This window comes from Xiphophorus maculatus, chromosome 7 (genome assembly GCF_002775205.1).
Source record: "Xiphophorus maculatus strain JP 163 A chromosome 7, X_maculatus-5.0-male, whole genome shotgun sequence".
Classification (NCBI taxonomy): Eukaryota; Metazoa; Chordata; class Actinopteri; order Cyprinodontiformes; family Poeciliidae; genus Xiphophorus; species Xiphophorus maculatus.
The window spans coordinates 26,420,017-26,432,492 of NC_036449.1; the positions used below are offsets into that span (position 1 = coordinate 26,420,017).

Here is a 12,476-nt window from a genome sequence, read left to right on the forward strand (position 1 = left end):
TGATGACTGTGGCTTTGACTGTGGGATGTCCATCTTAGTTTCACACCCCTTGATCTCCATCTTTAGTTGGTTTTTAAAGTTTTTAAAAATTTTAAAAACCTAACAAGTGTATTTTTAGGCATATAATTTAAGAATTACTTCATTTTATTTCACATTTTTCATTTAATATTCTAAGCTATGCAAAGTAAAACAAAGGTCTTAGGTGGTTACAGGTGGCTACATAGGCAGTCCTAGTGTGTTTTTCACCCTGGACACACCATCTTTCTGGCATCTGCCCCCCCCCCCCCTCTCCTTCTCATAATCTGTTGACAAAACAATTTTGTTTTTGTCATGCCACCCCACACAAGATACCACCCTGGGTGGTTGCCCATGACGCCCATATCAGAAGCTGCCACTGGGTGGTCATACCTTATGGTTGGACAGATGAAAATGTTTCTCTTTTTCACACGTTTCAAAGGGCTGAACTACGGAGAACAAAGGACCAGCTAAAATCCCTCAAAAACAGGTATTGTAAAATTATTAAATGTAATAAAATAAAAAAACATGTGTGTATACAGTATATATACTGTACAGTATATATGTTTTTTTAACCCATCATTTGACTATATGCTATTTCCTTTTCTTTTTTGTCACACTTTGCTTCAAATCATAAAACATATTTTAAAGTCAAACAAATATAGCCTAAGTAAATACAAAATGTAGTATTGAAATGGAAAACAGTTATCCCAACATAATACTTTACCTCCATTAGTCTAGAAAATATTAGAAAGCCAATTTTAAAGACTTTAGGATTCCACTGAAACATGGTGAGTTATCATCAAGCAACAGAATAAGCATTGGATATTTTTGAACCTTCCCAGTAGTACCACAATTACTTTTAGGGATCCAGTGGCTCAGGACATGTATTAATTCTGTAACTAGTTAGCACATACTCTGGAAAAAAAAGTGTACTTAGGAGTTAGCTCACTTACTACTAAATAACTGTTTGAGTCTTGTGAACTTATCATTTTAGTAATGACTCAAATTTAACTGGAGCCTACACTATAAAAATTATTAGGGTGGTTTAACTTAAAAACTTAAGTTAATTTGCTGCCTTAAAAAATAAGTGACCTAACTTCAAAATAATCTTTGCTTCAAGTTAGGAAGGACAGTTATAAAAGTTGTCCAAACTTAAACTTCATACAAAGAGCAGAAATGACTAATTGAATGTTAATCCTTCCAAAAGAAAAGTATTACTCTTGTCAAGGAAACTTAAAATGATATGCAATTTGAACTTACATAATTAAGTTATACCAGTTGTCTAATTTATGACTGCCTTTTGTTTGAACTTGATACTGTGAGTTAAAAGAACTCAGTTACATTATCCATTCATGAAAACTTGCTTTCTCTTGTCAAAGCAACATACACTTACATACCTTTTCAATTTGTATTTTAAAGTTCAAATAACTAATTATCTTCATACCAATTGCCTTTTTGAGTTTAGTTAACTCATATTTTTAAGGCAGCAATTGTACTTACAATGGCAATTTAAGCAAACTAACACTTTCATCATATATTGCCTTTCTCCACTAATCATGGCATGTTCACCACTTTCCTAAAATAAATACACTGAAACAGGACAAATATCAGAAACTTTCATTTTTCACTCTCCGTCATAGACAGTTTTGACAGATAAGACTTAAAACCGGTGTAAATAACATTTCTCCCTAAATTTCTAAGTTTCTCAGTAAATGTGTTAAAGTGAGACCATAAGTTAGAGAACATTCTAATCACCTTCAATAGTTGAAATTCACATTCAATATAATTCAGCCATCATCTCTTAAACAATCCAGTATTCAGGGTTTCCCCCAGTGTATTATAAGTCTTGTGGCCCGCCAGGCTAAGCATTGTTTGTTTCTTTTTTTTTTAGAAAATTGTTTTCTGCTGATGAAGCAGATTTATTCCTAAAAGATATGTTCATAATTGATACATTTGAAGCCGGGAGACCGGACCAATCACACACCAGGCGCCTCTGCGCTTTGTCTCCCACGCTGATCTCTGAAGTTTACCTCAGCATGGATCGCACGTCCTCCTTCCACTCAAAGTGGACACAGGATGACCTGTATAGATATTTACATCAACCACCTGTAAGGAATTATGTTTCTTTGGAGTAGCCTACTCTACATTGAAATAAGAGTTTAAACCCCACCGCGTTAGCTCTGGTTGCGCATCTCTGTGAATCGCAGGAATAATTTGTAGTCGCACTTTCAGAGGTGCGCATTGAGTGAGCAGTGAGAATGATTTATCTTTGTGAACAAAAATTGCGGCATTTACATGTCAACACGCTGCCCAGTGTGTGGCTCTGTCTTCCCTGTAAAGTTCATGTATATGGTGCCAGTTGGTCGGAGTGCTAGTGGTTAACAAACCAGCGCTAAGCTCATCATGCAGGTTCAGCCTGGTGAGGAGCTTTCGCGCTAGTCTCGTTGTCACGCATAACGTTGGTTTTGGTTTTATATTATTTTTCCGGTTACACGATGTATCAAACCGTATCAAATGCTTTGTCCACTTCGTCAGCAAGAGTTAATGCGCACAGCCGTGTGGAGATCAGAAAAACACTTCCAACAAACTCGAGTAACTAAAGCAGTCTCTGTGGTGCTTATTAAAAACTCAATAGACACGAAATGGAATAGCTACTAAAGTCACATTAGCAGCATTAAATTAAATCTCGAGTTTGTTGCGCATCACTGCACAGTGCAGGGCCGGTCCAAGGCTGTATGAGGCCTTGGTCTGTACCTGCAATGTTCTGTGTTTACGACGCCCCCCCCCCCAAAAAAAATATTTAAAAATAAGGAAGTAAATTGTAAACAAACTGTTTTTTGTTTTTCAAAATTGCTATAGGCTTACAGCACACATCCTGATGACAGGTGATGGATCTTTGTCTGATATATAGAGTTGTAAACCAAGCAGCAGTCCTCCTTTCATTTGTCCTACAAGATATGAGATATGCAGTTAGATAAAAATGTTATAACAAAGCAAATGGTACCTAATTTTCTAGCATTCTGCAGTTTCAAATACATATTTCATAAGGCAGTCCTAAATGTCTGAGTGACTCCTTCTTTTTGGCAGTGACCGTTTTTGGCCACTGCCAAAAACTGCTTCTTTCCAGTTTTTGACCAAAATTTCAGCAGTTTTGGGGCGTGACCATCATGTCCATCAAGAGAAGATTGCTTAAGGTCTATGGTGACGATTTTTCTGAATTCTCCCCTAATGCGAGATGATAGACTGTAAATAAAACATTTCTCAATAGAACAAAGTCCACCCTGTCTTAATGTAAAATACTTAAATCTTTATGAAATTAATGCAAAGTTGTGTGACTATTCATCTCTCGTGGAACAGAACTGGACATCAGGAAATGAGCTCTGTGATGTATGGTTGATCTCCAATAATCTTTTATACACTGGTAAAATGCAGTAACCATTAGATCCTCTAGCACAGGGGTGTCAAACTTAAATACACAGTGGGCCTAAATTTTAAATTGAACAAAGCTGCGGGCCAAGGTTGAACAAATGAATCTTTTAATATGGACCCAAACAAGTTTTGATTTAATAATATATATTGAACAAGCAAGGCTTATATAACTTAAAAGTGCAGGCGTGCATAATTGAGTTGCTAAAAATAATAATAAAACATATAAATGGTATATTAAATAAAATTTAAATAAAAATTTAATGCCTCCTTTCTGAGGTAAATGCCAAAATTAGCTTTGTACACAGGCTAATAAATTTGAAAATAAAATAACATAACAACTATGAATAAATCATTAAATAAACTATGAATAAACCATTCAGGCCTTGGAGTAACAAGAAAAGGTGCATAGAAAACTTATTTATTGCTCATTTTGCGACACACTGATCTACTCTGATGCAGCCAAGTCATAAACCTGGCATCTTTTTTTGGATGCCAGTTCATCAATGTCGGGGCTCAGGGTTTGAGCTGAGGAAACCTTCATTATCGAACAAAGATGTTTGTCAGTCAGACGCCTCCTGTGAGACGTTTTCCTCATGTTCACTGAGGAGAAAAGTTGCTCACATACATATGTAAACAGATATTCTGTCTCCCACCTGTCCAGAAAAGTTCTATTTTCTGTCTTTCTTTTTGCCATTTTTTGGTAGGGTAACACAGTGACAGCTGTAGTTTGAGGTCGCAGTGTGGTTTGGGGGAGAGGCACGGGGATGCGGGGTGCGCCGGGGCTTTCAACCGAAGGAGTGCGCAAGAAGACGGATCACCACCTTCCTAATACATCCATGTCCGCTACCATAAGTGCTACTGACACAGAGGAGGAGGCGTGTCTGCCTCTGTCCTGATTAACGCACCAAAAAACAGCAGAGCATTATGGGATTTGTAGTATAAGCGGTGAATGCGGCGTCACAGCGTTGCCACCGTATAATACCGGCGGGCCGGCTCTAATATTAATTTGAAATTGCCTTGCGGGACAAATTTGGCCCGCGGGCCAGAGTTTGACACCTATGCTCTAGCAGGTGGTGATCAAGGTCTTTCTTCAGCATTTCATGCTCAATATCTTGCGCTTCTCTATGTATCCAGGTCGTTTGAGCTGATGATGGTGATGTTAACTGGTACTGAAAAAGTATAGTTCAAAGCATAATTTAGCAACTGGATACAATATTCAAACATAGAATCTGAGTACAGTTAGACACTGGATAAACACAGCTCAATTAATGTCTCTCACACTCATGAGTGTCTTTGACTTAGTATTGTTCTTTCATTGTAGGTGGCCCTGAGGTGCAAACCACTTCAACAAATTGAAAAACACAACCACATTAACAGAGCATAATTACAAATTACAAAAATGCTACAACATTAACAAAACGGAAAAGGTATGTCCCAATGGGAGACCTGAGGAATAGCTGATAGGACAACACTACTTTTTGCTTTTGAATTAGAAGTTATCACTTGAGCGGGTCGGCCCGTTGCTGCAATACACTAAGCGTCTGCCATATTGAAAGTGGCTTATCTGCCAGCAAGCTAATACAAGTAAATGGACCGAACTTCATAAAGTGCCGTTCTACAAAGAATTTTAAATTAATGAATGTCATGACACATTCTCTCACACACACCATCATATTTAGAAATAAGAAAAAAAAACACTAAGTACAATGTTTCAAACTCTTTATTTGATTATTTAATTGTTTTGGGGCACAATGTTTATATTTGATGCAACTGATTCTGATAAATTGTTTTTATTGATGAACACACACACCTTACAGTGATGTATTCATGAATATATTAACACAATGCCATGATTCAATGTGCATTTGTTATTTCAAGATATAAATAAAAAAACATGACTTCATTAACATTTTTAGGCACTTTATGGTAAAGACAGCCTTTGATAATAGTTGTCAAACTTTAGCTACATGTTTTTATTTTAAAAAAATATTTATTACAGTGTAATATGTCAACTGTGCTATAGACAGCAGTGTGAACAAAATCTAACAGACTAAATTATTTTAAGTTCTTTACGTAAATTGTCATAATACCCTAATACATCAAATTAAGATATTTCACTTAAAAATACACAAAAAATGAAAAAAAGTGTGAAATACATTACAAATTTATTTATACTATACTGGTAACACAGAGCACAGGCAGGGGTTCAGTTCAGTGACTGGGCCTTCTGAGACATCTGGCAAGCCACAGGCTAAAGCAAATGATAAAAATGATCTAACAGTGTAATAGAAAATACACCCTGATTCATTCACATTCAGAAAAAAAAATACAAAAAAAACATATCTTCACCATTGACTTGGCATCTAAACACAGACATTGTGGAGATGAACTGTGAAACAGAAGTCTGAAGAAAAACATCTCCAGCTCTGATCTTTATGGACCCGTCCTGATGAAATCCCCGGGTCTCCGCGTTGCTCTCTGGGTTAATGTACTTTCAGTCCACTTCAGGTTCGCTGTTAAATCAAACAAATTATTTTCTACATAAATTATAAGAAACATCTTACAGACAACTGATGTACCTTAAAGTAACCATGTTTGACCATAGAGAAACAGCGACTTGTCTTGTGAACTTCTAGGTAACCATGGAATAAAATATGAATTGGCTTTTTGAAAGATAAGCCACTTTCAATATGGCAGACGCTTTAGTGTATTGCAGCAACGGGCCGACCCGCTCAAGTGATAACTTCCAATTCAAATACACAAACGGCAAAAGTGCCCATTATAGGTTTCTCATTGCCTCTCCCTTTTTAGAAAAACTACACGGTATAAAAAGAAAGTTAGCCAAGCTAAGAAAATAGTTAAAGGAAATATTTCTTGGTTGCTTAGAAGCTTGTTTCATCACTGAAATGCACAGTACTGGCTGCAAAACCCAAGAAATTCTGCTCATAAATTTTTGTTATTTTCTATGAAAGGCAAAGGCAGTGGGTCCAGTTTGTACTGTAAAATGGTTGAAATTAGTTCACATAGTACAATTAAGGACCGTTCTCTCTACTGCTCCTTCAAGATGGTGGCGACGTAACTAGGACTCAGCATTTACGTATTCATGTCTATGGTCCAATCAGCGATTTCTCAGGTATCCCACTGGGACATACCTCTTCGTTTTGTTAATGTTGTAGCGTTAATGTTGTGTTTTTGTCATTTGTAATTGTGCTTTGTTAATGTTTGTTGTGTTTTTGAATTTGTTGAAGTGGTTTTCACCTCAGAGCCACTGTACAAAACAGCAAAATGTACAGCTCCACACCATCCACAGTTGTATCCAAACTTTAATGAATGGACCACCTCAGGGTTTCCCCCATTGTATTATGGGCCTGGCGGCCCACCATGCTTTACTAGCACCACCGCCAGGCTAAGCGTTTCTTTTTTATGTTTTTATCAAAATAATAATAATAATAATAATCGCTTCTTTTTTCTTTTTTTTATAAAGCTGGATTGCAAGCGTCTCTGTTGCTCTAAGCGTTTCACTGGCGGAGCAGATTTATTCCTCAAAGATATGTTTATAGAAAATAGGTTTATACTTTATGCATCTAAAGCCGGACCAATCACACCACTGGCGCCTCTGTGCGTTGCCTCGCGCGCTGCAGCAGTTGGATGTCTAAAGTTTACCTCTGCGCAGATCGTGCACCCCTCCTTTCACTCAAAGTGGACACAGGCTGACCTGTATGGATATTTACATCAACCCCCTGTGATGAATTATGTTTCTTTCCAGAGGTTTTGGTCAAGGTGTTTAAACCCCACCGAGTTAGCTCTGGGTGCGCTGCTCTATGTGAACCGCAGGAATAACTTGTAGTGGTGCTTTCACAGGAGCACGTTGAGCAAGTGGTGAGAATGATTTATATTTATGGACAAAGAATTTTGTGCAGCTTTTCCATCTCAACACGCTGCCAAGAGCCCGGATCTGTCTGCGCTGATAAGGTTTATGTATGTGTCCCCGGTTGGTCGGAGTGTTAGTGGTTAACGGACCAGCGCAAACCTCATCATGCAGGTTCAGCCTGGTGAGGAGCTTTTGCACTCTCCTCGCAGTCACGCATCATGCTGATTTTATATTATTTTATTATTATTTGTAGTATTATTTTTTCCGGTTACACGATGCATCAAACCGTATCAAATGCTTTGTCTACTTAGTCAGCCAGAGTTAATGCACGCGGCCGGCGGAGATCTGAGAAACGCGTCCCATAAACTCGACCAATCAAAATAGTTTCTGTGTCCCTTGTTAAAAACTCAACAGACACAAAATGGAAGAGCTACTAAAGCCACATTAGCAGCATTGAATTAAATCTACCGTTTGTTGCGCATCTCTGCGCATCGGATTTAACTCTTTATTTAGGGCCGGTCCAAGACTGCGTGAGGCCTTGAGCAGAATTTGACTTAGGGGCCCCTCTTGCTGCTGAAATCATCAGCTCCTCTAACAGCTTCTGTGTTAGATTTAGTGAGATCTTACAGAGGGGAAAGTAGTTTAATTGGCCAATCTAAAAAGCAAAAAGTTATAATCGCAGTTTACTAATTTGTATTTGTGAACGAACAGAGCTCAAACTCAGATTAAACTCACAGCATCAGAGTGTAGCTATAGTAACAAAACAATCTAACTATGAATATTGTTCTTTGAACTTTTACAAAGTAAACTTGCCAGCTCCTTAAAATCTTACATATAAATGTTAAACAATTTAAAATCTTTTAATTTATGTATGCTGAAACCATTGAATCAAATTTAGCAGCATTGATAATCTCAATAAACAAATGTTACTGTGTATTAGCATTTATGGGCCCCTGAAGCCCTGAAAGGCCTTGTGAAACCATTGAAACCACTGTTTGGATTAAACAGAAGTGCAAATAATTGATATTCATTTTAATTGTATTTTTTGAGTTGTTGTTTTTTTTTGTGAGTTTAGATAGTATTTCACTGATGTTGTTTTCCCATAATATATAATTACCCAGTAATATTTTTACATTTCCTGTCTATTTAACATCTTTTAATACAAAAACATGGTGGACCGCCTTGGTACCCCGACCACCGGGCTTAGCAAGTTTTCTGTGGGAAACCCTACACCTGCACCCAAAACACAACATAAATTTGTGGAGCATATAAAATTGAGTACAGAAGCATAATTTATAAGGACTAGAAAAATTACAAAAATATTAAACTACTTAGGGTTTAAAAGTAATGTATGAAAACAGTAAGAGGGGTGAGGGTGGTTTCTATGACTGCATGACTCATGGAAACTGATTTCTATGATTTCTATGAATCATGTGTAATGCGCTCAAAGATCAACATCAAGATGTTTTATTGTGAGAAGCAGGGTCCCCTTCTATTTTTGAAAATCCCATTCTAAACATCCTCCTCCCCCCATCCAAAAAGGCTTCGAATCTATGAAAGCTGGACTCCAACAGACTGCCGCCTTATGACCTATACTACAGCTTTCAAGAGCCCTGACAAATAACCACTCTCTGAATATACCAGTTCAGAAGCCTGTTCAGTCTGCAAACTTCCGTTGGATGCTCCTTCTCCTTAACAGCAAGATGCCGTTTAAAATCACCAGAAACTGGACACCCATACGCAAAAAAGGAGCTGGCTAATAACTGGTTGTATGACAAAAAACTTCTCCAGTGCCCCCTAACATCAGTGGTGCCATTCGAAACTTTAATTAAGCGCTACAAATGTGCTTCTGAGAGACTAAATGCTTTAAAACTTGTGTTGACTGACTGCATTTTCTCTTAATGAAAATTGCACCTGAGAACTGTTTGAACTAGGTTCACCGAAACTATCTGTCCTTGGCATAAACAAGCTGTTGTATCAATGTCCTGCATTTACTGTGTTTAAAGACAGTACGGAGACAGAGAATAATTTATTTATTACCTATTTACAAATGGAGTGGCGTTAAAAATTTTGATAAAAGCAAAACACCGTACTTCATTCGCTGCTGACATGCTTGTCATCCAAACAAATCTGCCAAAATGCTACCACCTCTCATCCAGATATTGAAAAAGTAATCATCTGCTGCTTCAGTTTTCGACACCTCCATATCCTCAGGAGGTGTTCATCTTCTTCTGCTAATCAAAATTAGTCTCTTGCCAGTTCAGGACCAAATCTTTGGTACTATTTGTAACCTGCATTAATATCACCACCATGCCAGTGGTTATGAGCGGTTTTTAAGCAATCCAGTTACCATTTTACAAGCTCAGATTAAGTTATGTTGACAAACTGAAATATACATTTCATTTAATTAGCTTACAACCATGTGTTGCAATGCCAGTAACTCATTAAATTAAGTTTAAATTTCCTAACTCATGCTAAGTGGAAGTAAATTATAGAAGTCATGATAACTAATTAAGGGTACTTAAGCGTACAGTTAACTAAGTTTACCTACTCTAAAGTCCACATCTAAATAGCTCAAAATATAAAATTTTGGAAAATCTATGCTCTGATTTTAAGCTGGCCATTTATGGTAGAAAGATATGGTGAACTTAACAGTTCTGCAAAATAGAGTTGTACTTTGATTTTTATTTCATATTTGCTCCTTGTGCCTGTGCCCTTTATTTATGTATTTATCTGAATTGTAGTTTTAAGCCATTTTGACATTACTGTGCAGCATGGTATTCCTAATTCTGTTTTTTATATTTTTAACTGAGTGGGAATCTACATGCTTCGATTGCTTGTCACTTTGCTGCTGGTACGCCTCAATTTCCAGACTAAGAGACAATAAATAAAAGCTATGTCTTGGGTTGTGCTTTGAGGTTCTACAGTGAGGAAAATAAGTATTTGAACACCCTGGGACTTTGCAAGTTCTCCCACTTAGAAATGGTGGAGGGGTCTGAAATTTTCATCTTAGGTGCATGTCCACTGTGAGTGTAATATTAAAAGCAGAATCAGCCAGAACCCAAAACGCAGCCACAAGAGGATGGTTAACCAAAAAGTTTTATTACCAAAGTAAATGGTGTAGAAGGATGAGGTCATACTAGTGGGTCAGGGACGAGGAATCCACAGGGGTCAGGAGTCCAGCCGGGGGAGGGGAGGGTGAATGGACAAGGGGAGATCTGTGGGGGTCTCAGGGGACAAACAGACTACAGGGACAAAATCCACCAACCAGAGGCCGAGTCGTGAAACGGTCCAGGGTCATGCACGGGAGGGTCTCAGGCAGTGAAAATCCAGAAGGCAGGAGGCAGGGTCAGAAACAGGCAGGGTTCAGCAACAGGACTTTCAACAGCAGAAGGATTAGGCAAAAATCTGTGGTCAAAAACAGGCAGGATCAGAAACCAGAAAACGCTTTGAAAGATGAGACAAGGCTTGAAAGCTGTGACAGTGGCAACAGACGATCTCGCACTGAGCTGGTGACGAGCAGCTGTTTAAGTAGGGCCCAGCTCAGTGCAGGTGAGGGCAATGAGCAATCAGCCCAGCCAAGGCAGAGCTGAAGGGCTGGAATCATGACAGTGAGATATATAAAAAAAAAAATCAGAAATCACAATGCATGACTTTTTAAATATTTTTTTTTCAGTTACTGCTGCAAATAGGTAAATCAATGTTAATATTTGGTACAGCAGCCTTTATTGTCAATTACAGAGGTCAATCATTTCTTCTAGTTTTTCACCAGGTTCGCACACACTGCAGCAGGGATTTTGGCCCATTCCTCCACACAGATCTTTTCTAGATCAGCGAGGTTTCTGGGCTGTCGCAGAGTTTTTTGTTTTTTTTATCACCCCGCAAGGGGCCTTTCTGTGGGCTCTAGTGTCCCTTCTTTCAAAGTAGGCTGACAGGAAAGGGGGAAGGAGAAAGGGGAAGACATGCGGTAAACGTCGTCGGGTCCGGGAGTCGAACCCGCGACAACCGTGTCGAGACTACGTTTGCCTGAATGTGGGTCGCGCTAACCCCTCCGCCACCACAGCACGCCCGAGTAACACAGAGTTTAAGCACCTAAAAAGACTTTCTATAGGGTTTAGGTCTGGAGTCTGGCTAGGCCACTCCAGAACCTTAATATGCTTCTTCTGGAGCCACTCCTTGGTTAACCTGGCTGTGTGCTTTGGGTCATTATCGTGTTGGAAGGCCCAAGTTTGGTCCATCTTCATTGCTCTAGCCTTTCTTAGGATCATTGATACTTCACGAGGTGAGAGCTTGCATGGAGCCCCAGTCTGAGGAACACTGACAGTCATGTTTAGCTTCTTCCATTTTCTAATAATTGTTCCAACAGTTAATCATTTTTCACCAAGCTGTTTGGCAGCTTGTGCAGATCTACAACTTTGTCTCTGATGTCTTTGGACAGCTCTTTGGTCTTATCCATGTCAGTAGTTGGAAACTTGCTTCTAATTTAGAATAAGAAGTGGAGTGAAGGTGGACTTTTTAGAGGCAGACTAACAGGTGTTTGAGGGCCCAGAGCTTGTGCTGATTGACAGGTGTTGAAATACTTATTTGCAGCAGTAACACACACAAAAATATATATATATATATATATATATATATATATACAGTACGTATATACAGTATATATATAGTACAGACCAAAAGTTTGGACACGCCTTCTAATTCAATGGGTTTTCTTTATTTTCATGACTATTTATAAGGCAAGAAATCCCACTTATTAACCTGACAGGGCACATCTATGAAGTGAAAACCATTTCAGGTGACTACCTCTTGAAGCTCATCAAGAAAATGCAGAGTGTGTGCAAAGCAGTAATCACAGCAAAAGGTTGCTACTTTGAAGAAACTAGAATATAAGGGGTATTTTCTGTTGTTTTACACTTTTTTATTTAGTGCATATTTCCACATGTGTTATTCATAGTTTTGATGCCTTCAGTGTGAAGCTACAATGTCAATAGTGATGAAAATAAAGGAAACTCATTGAATTAAAAGGTGTGTCCAAACTTTTGGTCTGTACTGTATATATGTATATATATCAATGTGATTTTCAGATTTTCCTTTTAGGTTATGTTTCTCACAATGGACATGCACCCAAGATGAAAATTTCAGACCCCTCCATGATTTC

The 12,476-nt window shown here is 38.3% G+C and overlaps 1 protein-coding gene across 5 annotated transcripts in view; it reads left to right on the forward strand.

Moving 5' to 3' along the window:
- LOC111609336 overlaps positions 1 to 12,476 on the forward strand; it is a 34,970-nt gene that overhangs the window by 19,092 nt on the left and 3,402 nt on the right. For all 5 annotated transcript variants that reach the window (XM_023337305.1, XM_023337302.1, XM_023337304.1 and 2 more), the window contains one exon: positions 458 to 505. In XM_023337305.1, coding sequence (XP_023193073.1) covers positions 458 to 505 — 48 coding nt within the window. The remainder of the gene's footprint in view (positions 1 to 457; positions 506 to 12,476) is intronic.